The sequence below is a fragment of the Rana temporaria genome, chromosome 4 (assembly GCF_905171775.1).
Source record: "Rana temporaria chromosome 4, aRanTem1.1, whole genome shotgun sequence".
Lineage (NCBI taxonomy): Eukaryota > Metazoa > Chordata > Amphibia > Anura > Ranidae > Rana > Rana temporaria.
The window spans coordinates 26,247,907-26,271,910 of NC_053492.1; the positions used below are offsets into that span (position 1 = coordinate 26,247,907).

Consider the following 24,004-nt stretch of genomic DNA (forward strand, 5'->3'; position numbering starts at 1 on the left):
GAAGCCTGGGACTTGTAGTCCTCCTGTATTGAAAGCCTGGGACTTGTAGTCCTCCTGTATTGGAAGCCTGGGACTTATAGTCCTCCTGTATTGGAAGGCTGGGACTTGTAGTCCTCCTGTATTGGAAGGCTGGGACTTGTAGTCCTCCTGTATTGGAAGCCTGGGACTTGTAGTCCTCCTGTATTGGAAGGCTGGGACTTGTAGTCCTCCTGTATTGGAAGGCTGGGACTTGTAGTCCTCCTGTATTGGAAGCCTGGGACTTGTAGTCCTCCTGTATATAAGGACATGGAAGCCTGGGACTTGTAGTCCTCTTGTATTGGAAGGCTGGGACTTGTAGTCCTCCTGTATTGGAAGCCTGGGCCTTGTAGTCCTCCTGTATTGGAAGCCTGGGACTGTATTGGAAGGCTGGGACTTGTAGTCCTCCTGTATTGGAAGCCTGGGACTGTATTGGAAGGCTGGGCCTTGTGGTCCCCCTGTAGTTAGGAACAAGTCCCAGATAAAGGAGGCCTATATACATCCCCTCCCCCTCCCCGGTATTCTATATCTCTGAGGTAATCCAAGTTAAAGGTAATCAGCGCCCTGGCCGCGCCCCATAGGCGGCTCAGGCGGGGACGCGCAGCGTAATAGTGGCCGCGCTGGGGTGACAGTGACAGTGGCCGGTGAAGATGTCGGGGAAGCGGCTGGTGATGTTCGATCTGGGCGGAGTTCTCCTCACCCCCGGAGTACAGAGCGCCCTCCACCGCCTGGAGGAGAGACTGACACTGCCCGGGTGAGCGGGGACATGGAGGGAGAATGGCTGCCGCGGAGGATTCTGGGAGAGGGGAGGCCCAGTGCAGGTCTCTGTATACAGGACGGTATATAGGGGGGGTCACCTGTTATATGGGGGGCTAGAAGTCTCTGTATACAGGACGGTATATAGGGGGGGTCACCTGTTATATGGGGGCCTAGAAGTCTCTGTATACAGGACAGTATATAGGGGGTGTCACCTGTTATATGGGGGGCTAGAATTCTCTGTATACAGGACAGTATATAGGGGGGTGTCACCTGTTATATGGGGGGCTAGAAGTCTCTGTATACAGGACAGTATATAGGGGGGGTCACCTGTTATATGGGGGGCTAGAAGTCTCTGTATACAGGACAGTATATAGGGGGGTGTCACCTGTTATATGGGGGCTAGAAGTCTCTGTATACAGAACGGTATATAGGGGGGGTCACCTGTTATATGGGGGGCTAGAAGTCTCTGTATACAGAACGGTATATAGGGGGGGTCACCTGTTATATGGGGGGCTAGAAGTCTCTGTATACAGGACAGTATATAGGGGGTGTCACCTGTTATATGGGGGGCTAGAATTCTCTGTATACAGGACAGTATATAGGGGGGTGTCACCTGTTATATGGGGGTCTAGAAGTCTCTGTATACAGGACGGTATATAGGGGGGGGTCACCTGTTATATGGGGGGCTAGAAGTCTCTGTATACAGGACAGTATATAGGGGGGGGGTGTCACCTGTTATATGGGGGGCTAGAAGTCTCTGTATACAGAACGGTATATAGGGGGGGTCACCTGTTATATGGGGGGCTAGAAGTCTCTGTATACAGAACGGTATATAGGGGGGGTCACCTGTTATATGGGGGGCTAGAAGTCTCTGTATACAGGACAGTATATAGGGGGGTGTCACCTGTTATATGGGGGGCTAGAAGTCTCTGTATACAGGACAGTATATAGGGGGGTGTCACCTGTTATATGGGGGGCTAGAAGTCTCTGTATACAGGACGGTATATAGGGGGGGTCACCTGTTATATGGGGGGCTAGAAGTCTCTGTATACAGGACGGTATATAGGGGGGTGTCACCTGTTATATGGGGGGCTAGAAGTCTCTGTATACAGAACGGTATATAGGGGGGTGTCACCTGTTATATGGGGGGGCTAGAAGTCTCTGTATACAGAACGGTATACAGGGGGGGTCACCTGTTATATGGGGGGCTAGAAGTCTCTGTATACAGGACAGTATATAGGGGGGGGGGGTGTCACCTGTTATATGGAGGTCTAGAAGTCTCTGTATACAGGACAGTATATAGGGGGGGTCACCTGTTATATGGGGGGCTAGAAGTCTCTGTATACAGGACAGTATATAGGGGGGCGTCACCTGTTATATGGGGGGCTAGAAGTCTCTGTATACAGGATGGTATATAGGGGGGTGTCACCTGTTATATGGGGGGCTAGAAGTCTCTGTATACAGGACGGTATATAGGGGGGGTCACCTGTTATATGGGGGGCTAGAAGTCTCTGTATACAGGACGGTATATAGGGGGGGTCACCTGTTATATGGGGGGCTAGAAGTCTCTGTATACAGGACGGTATATAGGGGGGTGTCACCTGTTATATGGGGGGCTAGAAGTCTCTGTATACAGGACAGTATATAGGGGGGTGTCACCTGTTATATGGGGGGGCTAGAAGTCTCTGTATACAGGACGGTATATAGGGGGGGTCACCTGTTATATGGGGGTCTAGAAGTCTCTGTATACAGAACGGTATATAGGGGGGGTCACCTGTTATATGGGGGCTAGAAGTCTCTGTATACAGGACGGTATAAAGGGGGGTGTCACCTGTTATATGGGGGCCTAGAAGTCTCTGTATACAGGACAGTATATAGGGGGTGTCACCTGTTATATGGGGGGCTAGAATTCTCTGTATACAGGACAGTATATAGGGGGGTGTCACCTGTTATATGGGGGGCTAGAAGTCTCTGTATACAGGACAGTATATAGGGGGGGTCACCTGTTATATGGGGGGCTAGAAGTCTCTGTATACAGGACAGTATATAGGGGGGTGTCACCTGTTATATGGGGGCTAGAAGTCTCTGTATACAGGACAGTATATAGGGGGGGGTGTCACCTGTTATATGGGGGGCTAGAAGTCTCTGTATACAGAACGGTATATAGGGGGGGTCACCTGTTATATGGGGGGCTAGAAGTCTCTGTATACAGAACGGTATATAGGGGGGGTCACCTGTTATATGGGGGGCTAGAAGTCTCTGTATACAGGACAGTATATAGGGGGGTGTCACCTGTTATATGGGGGGCTAGAAGTCTCTGTATACAGGACAGTATATAGGGGGGTGTCACCTGTTATATGGGGGGCTAGAAGTCTCTGTATACAGGACGGTATATAGGGGGGGTCACCTGTTATATGGGGGGCTAGAAGTCTCTGTATACAGGACGGTATATAGGGGGGTGTCACCTGTTATATGGGGGGCTAGAAGTCTCTGTATACAGGACAGTATATAGGGGGGGGTGTCACCTGTTATATGGAGGTCTAGAAGTCTCTGTATACAGGACAGTATATAGGGGGGGTCACCTGTTATATGGGGGGCTAGAAGTCTCTGTATACAGGACAGTATATAGGGGGGCGTCACCTGTTATATGGGGGGCTAGAAGTCTCTGTATACAGGATGGTATATAGGGGGGTGTCACCTGTTATATGGGGGGCTAGAAGTCTCTGTATACAGGACGGTATATAGGGGGGGTCACCTGTTATATGGGGGGCTAGAAGTCTCTGTATACAGGACGGTATATAGGGGGGGTCACCTGTTATATGGGGGGCTAGAAGTCTCTGTATACAGGACGGTATATAGGGGGGTGTCACCTGTTATATGGGGGGCTAGAAGTCTCTGTATACAGGACAGTATATAGGGGGGTGTCACCTGTTATATGGGGGGGCTAGAAGTCTCTGTATACAGGACGGTATATAGGGGGGGTCACCTGTTATATGGGGGTCTAGAAGTCTCTGTATACAGAACGGTATATAGGGGGGGTCACCTGTTATATGGGGGGCTAGAAGTCTCTGTATACAGAACGGTATATAGGGGGGGGTCACCTGTTATATGGGGGGGCTAGAAGTCTCTGTATACAGGACGGTATATAGGGGGGGTCACCTGTTATATGGGGGGCTAGAAGTCTCTGTATACAGAACGGTATATAGGGGGGCGTCACCTGTCATATGGGGGGCTAGAAGTCTCTGTATACAGGACGGTATATAGGGGGGGGTCACCTGTTATATGGGGGGCTAGAAGTCTCTGTATACAGGACGGTATATAGGGGGGTGTCACCTGTTATATGGGGGGCTAGAAGTCTCTGTATACAGGACGGTATATAGGGGGGGGTCACCTGTTATATGGGGGGCTAGAAGTCTCTGTATACAGGACAGTATATAGGGGGTGTCACCTGTTATATGGGGGGCTAGAAGTCTCTGTATACAGGACGGTATATAGGGGGGTGTCACCTGTTATATGGGGGGCTAGAAGTCTCTGTATACAGGACGGTATATAGGGGGGGGTCACCTGTTATATGGGGGGGCTAGAAGTCTCTGTATACAGGACAGTATATAGGGGGGGGGTGTCACCTGTTATATGGGGGGCTAGAAGTCTCTGTATACAGGACAGTATATAGGGGGGTGTCACCTGTTATATGGGGGTCTAGAAGTCTCTGTATACAGGACGGTATATAGGGGGGGTCACCTGTTATATGGGGGTCTAGAAGTCTCTGTATACAGGACGGTATATAGGGGGTGTCACCTGTTATATGGGGGGCTAGAAGTCTCTGTATACAGGACAGTATATATGGGGGTGTCACCTGTTATATGGGGGGCTAGAAGTCTCTGTATACAGGACAGTATATATGGGGGTGTCACCTGTTATATGGGGGGCTAGAAGTCTCTGTATACAGGACAGTATATAGGGGGGTGTCACCTGTTATATGGGGGTCTAGAAGTCTCTGTATACAGAACGGTATATAGGGGGGGTCACCTGTTATATGGGGGGCTAGAAGTCTCTGTATACAGAACGGTATATAGGGGGTGTCACCTGTTATATGGGGGGCTAGAAGTCTCTGTATACAGGACAGTATATAGGGGGGTGTCACCTGTTATATGGAGGTCTAGAAGTCTCTGTATACAGGACGGTATATAGGGGGGGTCACCTGTTATATGGGGGGCTAGAAGTTTCTACAGAGTTTGCAGCCTGTCATGCAAAAAAAAAAAAAAACACGCCAAAGAAGCGCAAATACCATTTTTTTGGGGCACCAAGGCACGCACAATTAGCGACGCACAATTTTCTGCACAGAAAATACACAGCTGCTCCCTGTTTTAGGATTATTAGGAAAAAATTATGTGTACTTTTGGGCAACGCAGGCAGAAACGCGCCATTTTGACCCGCGTTTTCGTTTCGCTTAGGCAGAGGCCCTAGACAGAGAATAAAAATGGTGGGTGTTGCAATTGTTTTTGTCACACAGTATTTACACAGAGTTTCTGAAACGCAATTAAAAAAAAAAAAAAAATACAAGAATTAAAAAAAATATTCAAATTTATACTAAACCTTTCCTTTTTTTTATATAATTTTTATTTATTCATTTTTTTTATTTACACTGTACCTATTTTTTTAACCGACTCGGACCATTATGCAGGTAAAGGACATGGCCAGTTTTTGCGATTCGGCACCGCGTCGCTTTAACTGACAAATTGGCGTCCTTTTTTTCCCACAAATATAGCTTTCTTTTGGTGGTATCTGATCACCTCTGCGGTTTTTATTTTTTGCGCTATAAACAAAAATAGAGCGTCAATTTTGAAAAAAATGCAATATTTTTTGCTATAATAAATATCCCCAAAAAATATATAAAAAAATATGTTTTTCCTCAGTTTAGGCCGATACGTATTCTTCTACCTATTTTTGTAAAAAAAATCCCAATAAGCGTTTATCGATTGGTTTGCGCAAAATGTATAGCGTCTACAAAATAGGGGATTTTTATTAATAATTTTTGTTTTTTACTACTAATGGTGGCGATCAGCGTTTTATTTTTTTTTTTCGTGACTGCGTCATTATGGCAGACACATCGGACAATTTTGACACATTTTTGGGACCATTGTAATTTTCACAGCGAAAAGTGCTATAAAAATGCACTGTTTACTGTGAAAATGACAATTGCAGTTTAGGAGTTAACCACTAGGGGGCGCTGTAGGGGTTAGGTGTGACCTCATATGTGTTTCATAACTATAGGGGGTGGGGCTGGACGTGTGACGTCACTGATCGTCTTTCCCTATATCAGGGAACAGACGATCACGGACATTGCCACAGAGAAGAACGGGGAAGGTGTGTTTACACTCACCTCTCCCCGTTCTTCAGCTCCTGTGACCGATCGCGGGACACCGGCGGCGGTTCGGGTCCCGCGGGTGCGGTCACGGAGCTTTGCGCCGGGTCGCGTGCACGCGCCGGCGCGACCCACGGCTGGGCTCTTAAAGGCGACATACGTGCCTGTGCCCAGCCGTGCCATTCTGGCGACGTATATCGGCGTTGGGCGGTTCTTAAGTGGTTAAACAAAAGACCTGGCCTGTCATATTTTTCAATTTCCATGTCAAAATGTTACAATTTCTGCCAGGGTATGCAAACTTTTGAGCACACCTGTTTATAAATAAAGTACTATATGTGTGTCCATATATAAAAATACATTTCTTTACCTTGTTTTTGTGTTGCGTCGGCAGCGGTTTCTTCTTGAAAGTATTTGTGAAGAGCGGTGAGGACGGACCATTGCCCCGGGCGGAGAGAGGACAAATCCCGTTCTCCCAGGTAATAATACAAATCTGGAATGATATAACCTAATTTCTGTATTAGGTCTCCGCACTAGGGCCCGGATTCACAGAGATCGGCGTTTCTCTGCGACGGCGTAACATATCTCATTTACGTTACGCCGCCGCAAGTTTTACAGGCAAGTGCTTTATTCACAAAGAACTTGCCTGTAAAGTTGCGGCGGAGTAGCGTAAATCACCCGGCGCAAGCCCGCTTAATTCAAATTCGGCGGGTAGGGGGCGTGTAGTATTTAAATTAAGCGCGTTCCCGCGCCAAACGTACTGCGCATGCACCGTCCGAAGAATATCCCAGGGTGCATTGCTCCAAATGACGTCGCAAGGACGTCATTGGTTTCGACGTGAACATAAATGGCGTCCAGCCCCATTCACGGACGACTTACGCAAACGACGTAAATTTACAAATTTCGACGCGGGAACGACGGCCATGCTTAACATTGATTGCGCCCCATGTACCCAGGGGCAACTTTACGCCGGGACAAGCCTAACGTAAACGTCGTAACTTCACTGCGTCGGCCGCGCGTACGTTCGGAAATTCGCGTATCTAGCTAATTTGCATACTCGACGGGGAAACCGACGGAGGCGACGCCTAGCGACCAAAAAAAAAATTGCATTTAAGATCCGACGGCGTAAGAGCATAGATACGACGGCCCAGATTAGGACTTACGACGGCGTACATGGCGTTGTGCCGTTGTAAGCCCTTTGAGAATCTGGGCCTATAGATCCGGGGTCTCCAAATGACGGCCAGCGGGCCACACCCAGCCCACCCAGCGTCAAAGTGCACCGATTTACAATAAAAGTCGTTGTAAACCCTTACATATACCCAGTCAAGGGACTATAACTCAAGTGATACACAGAGGTGAAACACAGCCTCCTACACAAGTTGTACCCGTTTTATCTGCAGTCTTCTCTTCTCTATAGCCATTCAAAATGCTGAATTTATAAAGCTTGTCTGAGAGTTCAGAATAAAAGGGGGCGGAGAGCTGAAGTTTACACTCTGCAGAGCTCAGTGAGGAGAGTTGTGAGAGCTGATTGGAGGCGAGAGACACACCCCCCCCCTTCATGCAGCACACAGGAACAGAGCTGAGGCTGTCAATCACAGGCTGTGTGCTGGAGCGCCCTCCCCTGTCACCTCTTTTTTTTCTTGTCAGAAGTTATTCATGCCGATTGCAGAAGGAAGGAAGGAGGCAGCAGACAGAAATTACATCGAGGAAAGGTTCATACTTATGAAAATTGGATGCGGACTTACTTGCATCAAATTCGCATGACAGGAGAGTGTGAGCGGCTCTGAATGGAGCCGGGTCACACACCTTCAGGGCGGCCGCGGTCCGAATTGCAAAAGGGTCCTGTGTATCTTCTGGTCCATTTCAGGTGTTAATTCAGCCAAAAATTCGGACCTGATTTGCATCTGAAACGGAGAACGGACACTCCGCACCCCCCTGCTGTGAGCCACGGCTGCAGCACATGTAAACCCAGCCTTAGTGCTCTGGATTGAGGCAAGTACACACCATAGGGGGATATGCTTTGATATGTCTGAGGTATACAACCACATGGTCTCGGCTTGATGTAAGGAGGAACTCCGATAGGGACCCTGATGTAAGGGGGGGGGGGACGCTGAGATAAAAGGGGGGACTTTGTTGGGGATCCTGATGTAAGGGGAGACTCTGATAAAGACCCTGATGCAAGTGGAATCTTTTAAGGAACCCTGATGTAAGGGGGGGAACTCTGATAGGGACCCTGATATGAAGGGGAACTCTGATGGAGACCCCGATATAAAGGAGGACTCCTATGGCAGACTTTGGTGTAAGGGGAACTCTGATGGGGACTCTGATGAGGACCCTGATGTAAGGGGATACTCTGATGGGGACCCTAAAGTAAGGGGGAGTCTGATGGGGGACCCTGATGAGAAACCTGATGTAAGGGTGAGTCTGATAGGGACCCTAATGCAAGGGAGGGCCCTGTTAAGGGACCCTGATGTAAAGGAGAACTCTGATGGAGACCCTGATATAAAGGAGGACTCCTATGGCAGACTCTGATGTAAGGGGAACTCCGATGGGGACCCTGATGTAAGGGGAGACTCTGATGAGGACCCTGATGTAAGGGGAGACTCTGATGGGGACCCTGATGTAAGGGGGAGACTCTGATGGGGACCCTGATGCAAGGGGGAGTTTGATGGGGACCCTGATGCAAGGGAGGGCCCTGTTAAGGGACCCTCATGTAAGGGAGGGGCTCTGATGTAAAGGAGGAATCCTATGGCAGACTCTGATGTAAGGGGAGTTCTGATGGGGACCCTGATATAAGGGGGGGACTCCTATGGCAGACTCTGATGTAAGGGGAGTTCTGATGGGGAACCTGATATAAGGGGGACTCCTATGGCAGACTCTGATGTAAGGGGAGTTCTGATGGGGACCCTGATATAAGGGGGGACTCCTATGGCAGATTCTGATGTAAGGGGAGTCTCAGATGGGGACTCTAATGTAAAGATGAACTCTGGTGGAGACCCTGATGTAAGGGGGAGTTTGGGGACCCTGATGCAAGGGAGGGCCCTGTTAAGGGACCCTCATGTAAGGGAGGGGCTCTGATGGGCACTCTGATGTAAAGGAGGAATCCTATGGCAGACTCTGATGTAAGGGGAGTTCTGATGGGGACCCTGATATTAGGGGGGACTCCTATGGCAGATTCTGATGTAAGGGGGCTCTAAAGAGGACCCTGATGTAAGGAGGCACTCCTAAGCTAGGCTCTGATTAAAGGTAGGACTCTGGTAGGGATCCAGAGTTAGGTGGACTCTGACAAAGATTTTGGAGACCCCTGAACCTAAATAATCCTTAGTTAAACCCCAACAATGAATCTCTTATTTACTCCCTTTTGGTCTGGTAAAGTTCCCATTGTTTTTGTTGTTTTTGCACTTCACAAAATGCTGTCCTGTATCCTCTGCACACTTCCCATGCTATCTCAAGCAAAGTCCTTAGTCTGTATGTTGGGGACTACAGAATGATGGAGTAGCTGAACACCAAACAAACAGCTGAAACACTAAACTGTTTGTATATCTGTCCATCCAGTTCTTACTCGGCTCTGCAGAACAGCACAGACCTTTCTGGCAAGTGAGGAGACCTGATTTTTCTTGACTGCAGTTCAGTAACACTCGCAGTAAAAGGAGAAGCAGCAGACTGATGAGGTCATCTCTCCGTCGCTCTGCCCTCTCCTCCTATCTGCATATTCTTTGAGCAATGCAGCATATATGATTGGCTGTTTGTGCTGATTCTACCTCCACCAACTTGAGCTTTGCTATAGAGCGACAGAAAGAGGCTTACGGTACATCAGAAGTGACTTTGTTGTTCATATCAGTTTGTTTCAGAAATAAACAAGGAATGCCAGGCTTTCGCCAAAGAGTCCGGGGCCACCCTTCCCGAGTCCTTCTCCCTGGAGACCGCCTTCCAGGACCTCTATCAGAATGGTGGCATCAATAAGCCCATGCTGAAGGCTGCTAAGGCCCTCAGACAGCACGGTAAGATCGGCTGCTTTAATGAAATATCTGAAATGTAAATCTTCTTCTTCTTCTTCTTCTCTCTTCTTCTCTCTTTCTTCTCTCTTCTTCTCTCTTTCTTCTCTCCTCCTTTTTTTCTCTTTCTTCTCTCCTCCTTTTTTTCTCTTTCTTCTCTCCTCCTTTTTTTCTCTTTCTTCTCTCCTCCTTTTTTTCTCTTTCTTCTCTCCTCCTTTTTTTCTCTTTCTTCTCTCCTCCTTTTTTTCTCTTTCTTCTCTCCTCCTTTTTTTCTCTTTCTTCTCTTTCCTCCTCATCCATCATCATCATCATCATCAAATCTTGGTGAGAACCTCCTTCTCTCAGCCACGGCATTGAAAATGGGTCGTGGATGGGTATTCCATCATGACAATGGCAACACACGGTCGAGGCGACACATTAAGGTCCCCAAAGCCCCCCCGAGTAACGGGCATGTAGCCTGGTATGGTTCAGGGGGGGGGGGCGCTTACTTGTCCCCCCCTTCCTTCCTGACCTGCCAGCATGGGTCCCCCCCCCCCCTTCCTTCCTGACCGGCATGGATTTTGGGGGGACCCCATGCTTTTTTTTTTTGGCATGGTTCCCCTTAAAATTCATGCCAGACCCAAAGGGCCTGGTATGGACTGGGGGGGGGGGGCGGCATGTCGTTTTTTTTTAAACATTTTTCTATTGCTGGGCAGTTTCCGGCATTCTTTATCTTTACATTCATCTGTCAGTGGGGAAGCCAGCTGACAGATGATGACCCGTGGTTGTTAAGGCCACGGGCGGCCGGCTTCCCGGCCAGCTGCTCAATAACCACCTTTTTCTTTACACCAAATTCAAATTGGTCAATCGTTTTGGAATTGCTATAAAATGTAATAAATGAAACCAATTTTGATGAAAACTAAACAAAATTCAACTAGACGAATTCCATAACAAAACTAAATTCGTAATATGACGAATCTATCCGGAACTGAACACATTTTTCTGTTCTGCACATGTCTACAGTATATACTGTGCAATATTTTTAAATATATATAATATATATATTGATTATATTTTATTATATTCTTTTTTATATATATATATATATATATATATACTTTGTTTGCAGACAACAAAACATCAAAATCATAAGATCCCTCTTGATAAATCGTATACCCCCCCAGTACATAATGTATGGAGTACTATATTATATACAAATAAAATCATAATTATATATTAATATATTTATTTATTTAGTTTTATGTTTTTTTCATAGTATAGTACTTCATAAGTACTATGGGGTATCTGATTTTCCTAGTGGGGTCTCATTATGATTTTGATGTTTTGTTGTCTGCAAACAAAGTATGGTGCAACAAAAAAAAAAAACAATGGCCCATGGTAAGTTTTTATGGTGAGTAACTTTTTATTTATATATATATATATATATATATATATATATATATATATATATATATAATAAAAATTATAATAAATAAATATATATATATATATATATATATATATATATATATATATATATATATATATATATATATATTTATTATAATTTTTATTTTATATATATATATATATATATATATATATATATATATATATATATATGAAATTATTATATATATGGGGGGAAAAAAATAAAATATATATATATATATATATATATATATATATATATATATATATATATATATATATACACACACACACACACACACACACACACACACACACACACACACACACACACACACACACACACACATATATATATATATATATATATATATATATATATATATATATATATATATATATATATAGTGTGTGTGTATATATATATATCTCACACACACACACACATATATACACACACACAAAACCTTAACATAGCCCATTGTTAATTGTGTGCTATATATATATATATATTGGTGTTAAAGTTTTATATTTGAGTATTTTATGTGCCTGAAATAACCAAAAAGATGAAATGTAACTCTCTCTCTCTGCCTGTCTTCTGCACACTTGGCGTTTTATCACAGTGAAGGATAAGGGGTCCAAAGGTTCTCATTGCCTTCCCAGTAGGACAAGGTTCAGCGGTGGTGGGGGTGGAATGTGCTTATATACACTAAGTTGTAAAAAAAAAGAAAGAAATATCAGTTAAAAGATCAACTGACATGCATGAATGATTTACATAAGTCTGTTTCCATGTGTGTCACCACGGTACATTTCCTCTCCGCACATCCAATCATTATAAATCTCTCCATGTTACAAGGCCACTATATGACATTGTTTGCTTGGAGCAATGGACCTTTCACCTGATTACACTCTGCATATGTCAGTACCTGTTGTTGTTTTTTTTTTTTTTTTTAACAAGAGAATGTCAGTACCTGTTTAACCACCCCCCCCCCCCCCCGGAAGAATTTGCCCCCTTAATGACCAGATCATTTTTTTGCGAAACGGCACTGCGTCGCTTTAACTGACAATTGCGCGGTCGTGCGACGCTGTACCCAAACAACATTGACGTCCTTTTTTTTCCCCACAAGTAGAGTTTTTTTCTTTTGGTGGTATTTGATCATTTCTAATATTTTGCGCTGTAAACAAAAAAAGAGCGGCAATTAAAAAAAAACACAATGGGGCAGATTCTCGTAGATCGTCGCATCTCTGCGGCGGCGTAATGTATCTCATTTACGTTACGCCGCCGCAAGTTTTACGGGCAAGTGCTTGATTCACAAAGCACTTGCCTGTAAAGTTGCGGCAGCGTAGCATAAATCCCCCGGCGCAAGCCCGCCAAATTCAAATTAGGCGGGTAGGGGGCGTATAGCATATTAGGCGCGTTCCAGCGCCGAACCTAATGCGCATGCGCCGTCCCTAAAATTTCCCGACGTGCATTGCCTTAAATGACGTCGCAAGGACGTCATTGGTTTCGACGTGAACGTAAATGGTGTCCAGCCCCATTCACGAACGACTTACGCAAACGACGTAAATTTTTACATTTCGACGCGGGAACGACGGCCATACTTAACATTGGTTGCCCCTCATATAGCAGGGGCAACTTTACGCGTCGCAAATCTAACGTAAACGTCGTAACTTCACTGCGTCGACCGCGCGTACCTTCGGGAATTCGCAGATTTTGCTAATTTGCATACTCGACGGGGAAAACGACATCGGCGACACCTAGCAGCAAAAAAAAAAAATTGCATTTAAGATCCGACAGCGTAAGAGCCTTACACCTTTCGGATCTAATGCTTATCTATGCGTAACTGATTCTAAGAATCAGTCGCATAGCTACGAGGGCCCAGATTAGGACTTACGACGGCGTACATTGCGTTGCGCCGTCGTAAGCCCTTTGTAAATCTGGGCCAATATTTTTAACTTTTTGCTATAATAAATATCCCAAATTTAAAAAAAATTAAAACATTTTTTTTTCCCACAGTTTAGGCCGATATGTATTCTACATATTTTTGTTTAAAAAAAAAAAATTGCAATAAGCGTATAGTGATTGGTCTTTTACAGACTCTAAGGCCGAGTACTCACGAGCAAACATGTCCGTTCGAAATGTCCGACGGGCTGTTTCCGGCGTACAAGGCTGTTTTTTCATTTGGCCCGCTGGCTTGTACACACCAGCGGACGATATTTCCCTGCGGACCTGAACGCGTGCACGTAATCCACGTTTGACGTCACTATAAAGGGAAAGGCCAAAGTCAATGGCGACGCCCTCTGTTCCGCTTTTGCTAGTTACGGCTTTGCTCGTGTTAGTGAAGGTTTGGTTAGAGCTGATTCGCGCTTCTCGGTCTCCAGGCTTTAGCAGGTAGTATTTTCTCGTTCAGTGCGTGTGCTTGTGGGTACGTAGTTGGCATTCGGGTACAGGCGTGCAGTTCGTTCTGCTTAGCAGATTCGTACTGTGCGTTCGTATCTGTGTGTCGTGCGTTCTTTGCAGGTACCGCTGGATTTGATTGTGCTTTCTGTTGGAGTGTGTTCTTGACTGACCAGCCGGCCGGTTTGAAGCCATGATGGAGCAGCAGCGTCAATTTTCGCGAGTTGGTGCTGTTTATGGGATGGCTGCTGGATATGTTCATTATTCCAGTACTTTGGCCAGAAACAGGGGGCGGAGGCGTTTCTGGACCAAGAATTGGTTGCGCCAGCGTGACCAGTTCTCACATATGCCTCTGCTTAGGGAAATCCAGGAGAATAATCCTAATGACTATAGGAATTTTCTCCGCATGACGGACCCCGTATTCAACAGTCTGCTGGATCTTCTGTCCCCCTATATCACGAGGCAGGACACTGTGATGCGCCAAGCCATCACGGCCGAGCAGAGGCTTATTGCCACGTTGCGGTACCTGGCGACTGGGAGGAGCCTGCAGGACCTCAAGTTCTCGACAGGCATCTCTCCGCAGGCGCTTGGGGTCATCATACCGGACACGTGTGCTGCCATCATTAAAGTTATGCACGAGGAGTATATGAAGGTAAGTTTCCTCATTTTAACCTCACAATGTGTCTTTAATAATGTGGCAAACTAACTTTTGATTTTATTTCCCAGATATGCTGTGTGTTTAACTAACGTTCCCTTTTCTCACTATGCATGTTGATATCAGCTTTTACATGTTCTTTTTATTTTGGCCTACCTGCATATTTTGATCTTACCCAATATTAACCTGTCCAGCATGCTATCTTCGGGCCAACCCCCACCATGCCACTTTATTTTAATTTTTTTGGTTTTCTAAAAACAGTTTAAACACCCCCCACCCCCCCTTCAAAGTGTTTTTGTCCCCATCAGAGGGCTGTGGAGTCTGTTATTAATTAAGTGGCCCTATATATTTGTGCCCCGAAATTCTCCCTTCAAAATTTGCAAATGCTATTTAAAAATTGTAAAGTTGCACAAGGATGCTTGTAGGATTATGTTTGCAATGTTTATGTGCCAAAGTACTAAATCTCTTTTTTTGTTTGTCCCCACAGCTACCCTCCACACCACAGGAATGGCAGTCTGTGGCTTCCCAATTTGCCGAGCGGTGGGATTTTCCTAACTGCGGTGGAGCAATAGATGGGAAACACGTCCGCATTGTGCCCCCACCCCACTCGGGGTCCTACTATTATAATTACAAGGGTTATCATAGTATAGTGTTGATGGCGGTGGTGTCGGCACAGTATGAGTTTCTCTATGTGGACGTGGGGAAGAACGGCCGGATGTCAGATGGGGGAGTGTTCGCACGGACTGATTTCTATGATCGTCTCCAAACTGGTGGTCTGGCATTGCCACCAGATGAAGATAATGTGGAAGGACTTCCGTTTGTGTTCCTAGCGGACGAGGCTTTTGGCCTTGGACCTCACCTAATGCGGCCTTTTCCCCAGAGGACCCTCACCTCAGAGAGGAGTGTGTTTAATTTTCGGTTGTCCAGGGCTCGGAGGGTAGTCGAGAATGCCTTTGGGATCCTCAGCAACCGGTTCCGCCTGTTCCTGACATCGATACATTTGGCGGAATATAAATTGAACACCGTTATATTTGCCTGCTGCATTTTGCACAATTTTCTACGCAGGCACTCCCAGACGTACCTAGCCCCCATGGGCTCTGAGGCAGGACTACCCTCAGAGAACATTCCTGGCCTGGACACTGGTCGCGCTGGCTTGGCCCCCCAATCTGCTCGTGAGGTACGCGACAAATATGTTGAGTACTTCATGGGTCGGGGGGCCATTGCTATGCCAGATCATATTTCTTTCTAATTCGGCCCCCAAAAGAAAGGAATATTCTCACAACTAATAAATAATTAGACCATTGGACTTTATACAGTTGTTTGTCATTACTGCTTTTTCTCTATTTTTCTGTCTTCCAGGTTATCTCCAAAAATAGTGCACTTCTAGTGCCACATTTACTTACTCAGATGTATTAACTAACCACATTTGCACATTATTCACTCATCTACAAACTGGGTATTCAGTCTATAAATAAGAAGCCACTCTTTTTTCTGCTTTTGATGTCTCATTTTTTTATTTTATTTTAGTCATTTTTTAACAAGAAATGTGTATTTTTAGGCAGAACACATTTCCTGCAAATTCTGGAGACAAAATATTGGCTTTTAATTATTTATTTTTTGGTCTTTATTGACAGTGATTATCAATAATAATGATCGAAACACAATGTAACAATAATTTCACTGAAACTATACGCAAGAATTTTTGGGCTTGTCATTTGTTTGTGTCTAATTTTTTAAACAAGATTTTAACACAACACAAAAATTTTTTTGTTTTTTTCTAAAATTAGTTAACTTCTTTCTTTAGGTGAGATTTATTGTTCGTTTTGTGATCTGAAACTGGAAACATTTACAAACCAAAAAAGATCAACACCAAACAAAAATTTAAAAAAAGAACAGCAGTCAGTCATATGGATGGTGTGCTTTCACACTGGAACACGCCAAAATTTCTAAATGCACACATTCAGTGAAAACTCGCCAAATGTCATTGGTTAAACAGACAAATGGCCACATGTGCTATCTGACATCATGGGTGATCAATGTCTGTGTTTTGTGGGAGCAAACCCTTCCTCTCAACTAGTTGAGGATCGAGGAGGGGTTTGTACCCACAAAGCACAGACAATAGATAGTCTGTGATGGCAGATAGCACATATTGGCACACTGTGTGTGCATTTAGAAATTTTGGCGTATTATAAAGTACAAAAATTAAAAAGGGTTTTGTGGGCGGGGGATGGGCGGGGGATGGGCTTCTGTGGTTCAGTCTTTGACACGGCCCATCATGTCCATGATATTTTTGTAATTTTGGTTGATGACTAGCATCCTTTGTCGCATGTTCTCCATTTCCGTGCTACACTCAGAAATGACATTTCGCACATTCTGCTCCATGACTAGCATCCTTTCCTGCATAATGTCCATTTCCGTGCTGCACTCCATTAGTTGCTGTACAATGATAGAAGCACTTGCACGTGAAAAATGTGCTACTCCATCTTGATCCCCTAAAAAGAAACAAATTGGCATTCAAAATATGTAAATAATTTCCAGCCTATCTGCATATGTTTGGCCCTATTAATATAGGGGTGACACTGACCTGATGGCCTGATAATTTCCACATCCCCAATTTCTTCATCTTCTATCACTCCTCCTTCTTCCACCACCTCCCCATCATCTTCTATCACTCCTCCTTCTTCCACCACCTCCCCATCATCTTCGACTCCTCCTTCATCCATCAATCCACCTTCTTGCAATTCGCCAAATTGTTCTTCCGCCACTTGCCCTTCATCTGATATAAATTCTAAGTCCAAAATAACTTCTTCCTCCTCTCTTCCTTCCTCCTTTCTTCCTTCCTCTTCTCCTTCCACATCCTCTTCTCCTTCCACATCCTCTTCTCCTTCCACATCCTCTTCTCCTTCCACATCCTCCTCTCTTCCTTCCCCAGCCTCCTCCTGCTCAACATGTGGAGGTGTTTGATTTTCCGGGTGTCTGGCCCTCTCTGCCTCCTCCAATTGCTGGCGTCTTCTTTCCCCTATAAGAAATAATAAAAAACAAAAGGGATACTCATCAGCACACAGATATTGGATATCATAAATCGCACACATTGCATAGACGATACATTTATGATGATTTTTGGTTGTTTTTTCTTTCAGCAATCCTCCATTTTTGGCGTAGTTCTAGGCCAAGCTCAGATCCTGCCCCTTTTTTGCAAAGAAGTGACACACATGGATGTCCCCCCAAAACATTAATTCTCGTCGACCCTCCAAATAAATATACTTTGATTTTTGAGACACAGGTGCTTTGCATTTCAAGATGTTAAAACATCAGCTTTATTTGCATTTTGGAGAATGAATCTTGTTTGCCTGTCACATTCACTCAATTTAATTTCTGTGATTTTGCTAGTCAACAATGTTGGAAAACCAAGTTTGGGGCCAGTCAGCCATGTCCAGGTGTGTTGTTCCTGGAGTAACGTCACATTTTTGCGAAACAATGTCATATTACGCGTGTTTACTATTTAACCAAATTTGTTTAAGGTTGTTATTTGACATAAACACAATACAGTATCTACACATGTTCAAAAGTAAAAGCAGGCCAAGGAGGCAGATGTGAAAAAATACATGTCAACACATTATTGCAGACATTCCCCCCCCCCTTAAATAATATGGACTTACTTTTACGCAGAATTTTGAGGATCTTCTTCATGTGATGTGGCTCCCTCAATTTTAAATCGGACCAACGCTTCCGTAGTTGCTCCTTTGACCTGGTGACACCAAACATTCTCCTCATTCTCCTTGCCACCTTGTCCATTATGTGTGACTTCCTACGGTTCGGTGTTTTGTAGGGCCCACATTCACCATCATAATCCTTCCTCCTCATGATGTAAACCAACTCCACCATTTCTTCGAACGCCATATTAGTGGCTTTATATCTTTTAGGCCTGGATCGGGACGGTCCAGCCTCTGTCCCTTCACTTGCGCCATGAGAGCTCCGTGCCCGCTCGTGTGACATCGCCATCTTTCCTTCCCACAGAGATTAGGGGCGTGGAAACGAGGAAATGTCCCGTCAGGGGCGGAGATGAGGGCGGGGATTATTGCATATGCGGAGTGTCGCGAATGCCAACAACGTATTGACGTAGGTTACGCGGAGAATATTCGCGCGATTCCAGAACCTACACAGTTAACGCCACATTTACTTTTTCAATTGATTAGGGGCATGGCAAAGGTGACGAGGGCGGCGTTTCATACATACGCGGAGTGTATAAAAGGCGCTTGACGTGATTACGTAGGTTACGTGTTAATTCAGCGAGCGGAAGAAACGAGGATTGTGAGAGAGGCAGGTAAGAAATTTAAACATGGGATCAGCAGCGGGCTCTAAAATGTAGAGCAATGGGATGGGGGTTTGGTCTGTTGGTTGCACAGTTTTATTAAGCTATTATGTCTCTTGGATACCAGAATGTGATTTTCGTACCCAAATGCTTTTGTAGACATCACAAAATAGAGAGATCAAAAATGCTGTGACTCATTAGTAATTATGTAGGGTGTATTCAGATCAGGCCAAGTATTGTTCTGTGTTGGTTGGACAGAGGTCATTAGGAAGTTTCTTTCATGTAATCAATGCTGAGGGGCAGGATATCTACACATGCAATAGTGCCTTGATGAATGCTGTCATTTGTAATAATTGTGTATGGTTGTAGATTTATATTATTTCCTGCAATGTAACCAAAGGGGCGGCATGTTAAAAAAAAATGTTAGCTAAAACCAACCAATGGGGCAGAGCTGGCCAGCATTTTCTAAACAAGAGACACTGTGTTTGTATTTCTATATAGGTACTACTTTTTTAACAACATATTCTATCAATGTAAATGCTGAGGCTTTTTTTAATTGTGTTTTTGGTTTCTTTTCATTTTTTCAATCTAGAATAAAAAAAAAAAAAAATTTATTTCACAATGGATCTCCTGCAGAGCCAAGACATTATCCAGCATTTGCTGGATAAATTTCGGGAAATGCCCATCCTGTGGGATTCAAAGCAGGACCATTACCACAATAAGGACGTACGAGCGGCAGCACTTGAACAGCTAGCAGCATACATGAGGACATGGGTGCCAGAATGCAGTGCCAACATGGTGAAGGATAAACTTGCCAACCTCAGGGGCACATATAGGAGAGCGTACAAAGCTCACCAAAAACAGCTAAGATCTGGAGCAGCAGCAAGACCACCAAAGGAACCCAAGCTGTGGTATTACAACCAGATGTCATTTTTGCGGGATCAACTGGAAGGCAGGCCATCAATGTCGAGTCTGAATCCCAACCTTTCCTCCACGCTACCTCCCAGCGGGACTTCCCAAGATCACCACAGCCCTGCAGAGTCAGATGAAGAGGGCCTGGCTGACAGAGAGGCAGATCTGCGCCTCTACGATGATGAGGTATAGTAGTTTCATAACTATTTATGTAATAATATTAATTATTGTTTGATTCTTGACTTGATATTGGTTAATAAAATACAAGCTGGGAAGTAAAAATCTAAAATCGTGGGCAAACAAATAGGTGTCAGGGATGACAACTGCAGGGGTCAGAGGGTGAGTCTGTTTTCAAGTTTAAATTCAAGGCAAAAAATAAGATTCAAGCATGAAAATGTGAGTGAGTATATTCCTAAATATATTACAACATGTCCCTTTTTTTTACACAGGAAGAAGAGACCAGCCAGGAGGTGGCAGATCCTCTCCTCACTGACAGCCAGGCCGCAGGGGTCAGTGGCAGCCAGGAGGAGGCCGGGCCCAGTGGCGTTCAGCAGCTCCCCAGGACAAGCACCACCAGCCAGGCTCCTCCCCTTTATATTAGGCCACCAGGCCGTAAGAAGAAATTGGGGGCAGTGGAGGAAGCCAGCCTCCAAATGATTAGGGAGGCGAGTGCCATCATGAGGGCCCCCCTCAACCCCACTGAGGCCTACAGTGCCTCCGTGGCACATGACCTGAATCAAGGCACGGAGGAGCAGAGGCAACTGGCAAAGGGCGTGATCAACCAGGCCCTTTGGTGGATGCAGAGGGAGCTGCTGACCCCAGACACTGGGCTATGTGACCCGGCCCGGCTTGCTGAACACCATTCTCCTGCTGCCACATCATCCCCACCTGCAAGGGCCCAGGGAAGACCCGCTGGAAGGCAGCCTGGAAGGAAGGTTTCAAGGAAGAGGAGACGTTGATGCCCTGCCTTCCATTTGATCCCCCACAAATGGCATCTTGTTTGGACTACCACAGCTTGGGTTCCTTTGGTTATGTGCTGCTGCTTCAGATTTTATTTAGTGTGCTTCCTGAGGTTGGCTAGTTTATCCTTCACCATGTTTCAAATGCAAGTTTGCATGTATGTTGCTAGCTGTTCAAGTGCTGCCATTCTGTTTTTGATCCTTTTTATAATTTGCTCAAATAAAAGCCTTTTTGTTGATTTGAAAAACTTGCCTATTGTTTGTAATACTGTGGGTATTATTTTAGGCATCAAACATTACAAACAAATAAAATGATTAATCTAAAATATTCACTAACTCATGTGGGGGGGGGGGGGGGGTCATTTGGTGTGCCAACATGGTAGACAATTTAAACAACCTTCAACAAAATCATGTTAAATATACAAACAAAAGCTAAATCAAAAATATTTCCTATTAAAATATTCTAAATGGTGACATAACTATAAACACCTAAAGAAAGTGGGAAAGATAACCATTAAACATTAAAAGCAAAAAATTTGAAATGTGGAGGACCACTAAAAATATGATACGTCGGGCCAATAAAAGTTTGCAAAAATCTTACTACATCACAGCTAACAAATGTCACTTTTCAGTATGGAACAACTCAGTTGAAATAACATGAGCTAAATAACTGATTAGTTATAGCAAGAGAAGAATGAATAAAACGACGGCATCAAGCATTGGTTATTGTGTGTTTTGCTTCAGTGTTCTATTGCTAGAATTAATCTTTCTATTGACGAATGTGCCATATCCCAAAGAAACGTGAGTTTTACCTGAACGAGCGCTCCCGTGGCCTCATTTAGTCTGAGCATGCGCGGGGTTTTTGTACGTTGGTTTTGTGTACTCACCACCAAACATGTACGTTCGGACAGGATTTGAGCGGACGGTTTTAAAACAAGTTTGGAAATAAATGTCTGCTGGAAAACGGCCCGGCGGGCAAATGTACGGTGAAATTCTGTACGCTCGTAACTACACACGACCAAACATGTATGCTGAAACTGGTCCGCGGGCCAGTTTCAGCAAACATGTTTGGTCGTGTGTGGGCGCGAGCGGGCCGAATTCCAGCAAACATTTGCCCGCCGGGCCTTTTCCCAGCAGACAAATATTCCTGGACTTGTTTTAAAACAGTCCGCTGGAATTCAGCCCGCTCGGACATGTACGGTCGTCAGTACAGACCTACCGTACATGTCCAGGCGCCCGCCGTCCCTCGCATGCGTCGAATGACTTCGACGCATGCGTGGAAGCATTTTAAAGGCGGGCCGCCCACGTCGCCGCGTCATTGTCGCGGCGACACCGCGTCATCGACGCGGCGACACCGCGGACACGCCCCGCGTATTGTTTACGCGCGGACTTCTGTACGATGGTGTGTACAACCATCGTACAGAAGCCCTCTGGCAGACATGTATGGTGGAAACGGTCCGACGGACCGCTTTCACCATACATGTTTGTCCGTGTGTACCCGGCCTAACAGGTTTTCTTCTAAGATTGCCCTGTATTTGGCTCCATCCATCTTCCCATCAACTCTGACCAGCTACCCTGTCCCTGCCGAAGAAAAGCATCCCCACCACATGATGCTGCCACCACCATGTTTCACAGTGGGGATGGTGTGTTCAGAATGATGTGCAGTCTTAGTTTTCTGCCACACACAGGGCCAGATTCACCAAAGAGATACGACGGCGTATCTCCTGATACTCCGTCGTTTCTCTGTTTCTATCTATGCGACTGATTCATAGAATATAGATATCCATAAGATCCGACAGGTGTAATAGTTTTACACTGTCGGATCTTAGAATGCAATACCGCGGCCGCCGCTGGGGGGAGTTTGCGTCGTAAACCAGCATCAGGTATGCAAATTAGGAGTTACGGCGATTCACGGCGGATTTTCGCGTTCGCTACGTCGCTGCTAGTCTAGTTTCTTGTCGCAAAGTTAGTCGTCGTTTTTGGTGCCTTAACTTTACACAGCAATCGTATTGCAGTATAAAATATGGCCGTCGTTCCCGCGTCGAAATTTAAAAAATAACGTCGTTTGCGTAAGCCGCCCAGGAATACGGAATTACGCTACGCGCGCCGCCGTTCGAAAAAATGACGTCACGGCGCGCAAAGCACGGCGGGAGTTAAGAAACGGAGCATGCGCAGTAGGTCCGGCGCGGGAGCACGCCTAATTTAAATGGCACACGCCCATTTAAATTGGCCCGCCTTGCGCCGGAGGCCGCCGGCGTAGTTTTCATCCCAATGAATCAGGCACTTGCAATGAAAACTTGCGGCGGTGTAACGTATCTACGATACGTTACGCCGCCGCACTTCTACCAGAATCTGGCCCATAGAATTTTGCTTTTAGGCCAAAAAGTACAATTTTGGTCTCATCTGACCAGAGCACCTTCTTCCACATGTTTGCTGTGTCCCCCACATGGCTTCTCATAAACTGCAAACAGGACTTCTTATGGCTTTTTTTCACCAATGTCTTTCTTCTTTCTCTCTTCCATAAAGGGCAGATTTGTGGAGAACACCACTAATAGTTGTCCTGTGGACAGATTCTCCCACCTGAGCTGTGGATCTCTGCAGCTCCTCCAGAGTTACCATGGGCCTCTTGGCTGCTTCTCTGATGAATGCTCTCCTTGCCCGGCCGGTCAGTTTAGGTGGACGGCCATGTCTTGGTAGGTTTGCAGTTGTGCCATACTCTTTCCATTTTCGGATGATGGATTGAACAGAGCTCTGTGAGATGTTCAAAGCTTGGGATATTTTTTTTATAACCTAACCCTGCTTTATACTTCTCCACAACTTTATCCCCGACCTGTCTGGTGTGTTCCTTGGCCTTCATGATGCTGTTTGTTCACTAAGATTCTCTAACAAACTTCTGAGGGCTTCACAGAACAGCTGTATTTATACTGAGATTCAATTACACACAGGTGACACTCTATTTACTAATTAGGTGACTTCTTTCCTCCTACACTGCAGGTTTTAAGACTTGTGTGCTAACCAACAACTGGGTGGACGACAGCGCAGAGCGACAGCACACCGCCGACCTTCTCTCCATGCTGAGCCGTCACTTCGACATGGTGATCGAGTCGTGCCGCGTGGGAATGAGGAAACCCGAGGCTCGCATATATGAGTACGCTCTGAAAATGCTGGAAGCTGAACCTGAGGAGGTGAGAAGAGATTTGGTATTACTTCTGAGCTGTAGTGAAGCT

General features: G+C 45.4%; 1 protein-coding gene across 1 annotated transcript in view; it reads left to right on the top strand.

The window, feature by feature from the left end:
• Window positions 1-615: 615 nt before the first annotated feature.
• Window positions 616-24,004, top strand: part of EPHX2 (epoxide hydrolase 2) — a 143,184-nt gene continuing 119,795 nt past the window's right edge. The window contains exons 1-4 of the mRNA XM_040348146.1: window positions 616-769; window positions 6,531-6,615; window positions 9,978-10,137; window positions 23,772-23,962. Coding sequence (XP_040204080.1) covers window positions 666-769; window positions 6,531-6,615; window positions 9,978-10,137; window positions 23,772-23,962 — 540 coding nt within the window. The 5' untranslated portion in view covers window positions 616-665. The remainder of the gene's footprint in view (window positions 770-6,530; window positions 6,616-9,977; window positions 10,138-23,771; window positions 23,963-24,004) is intronic.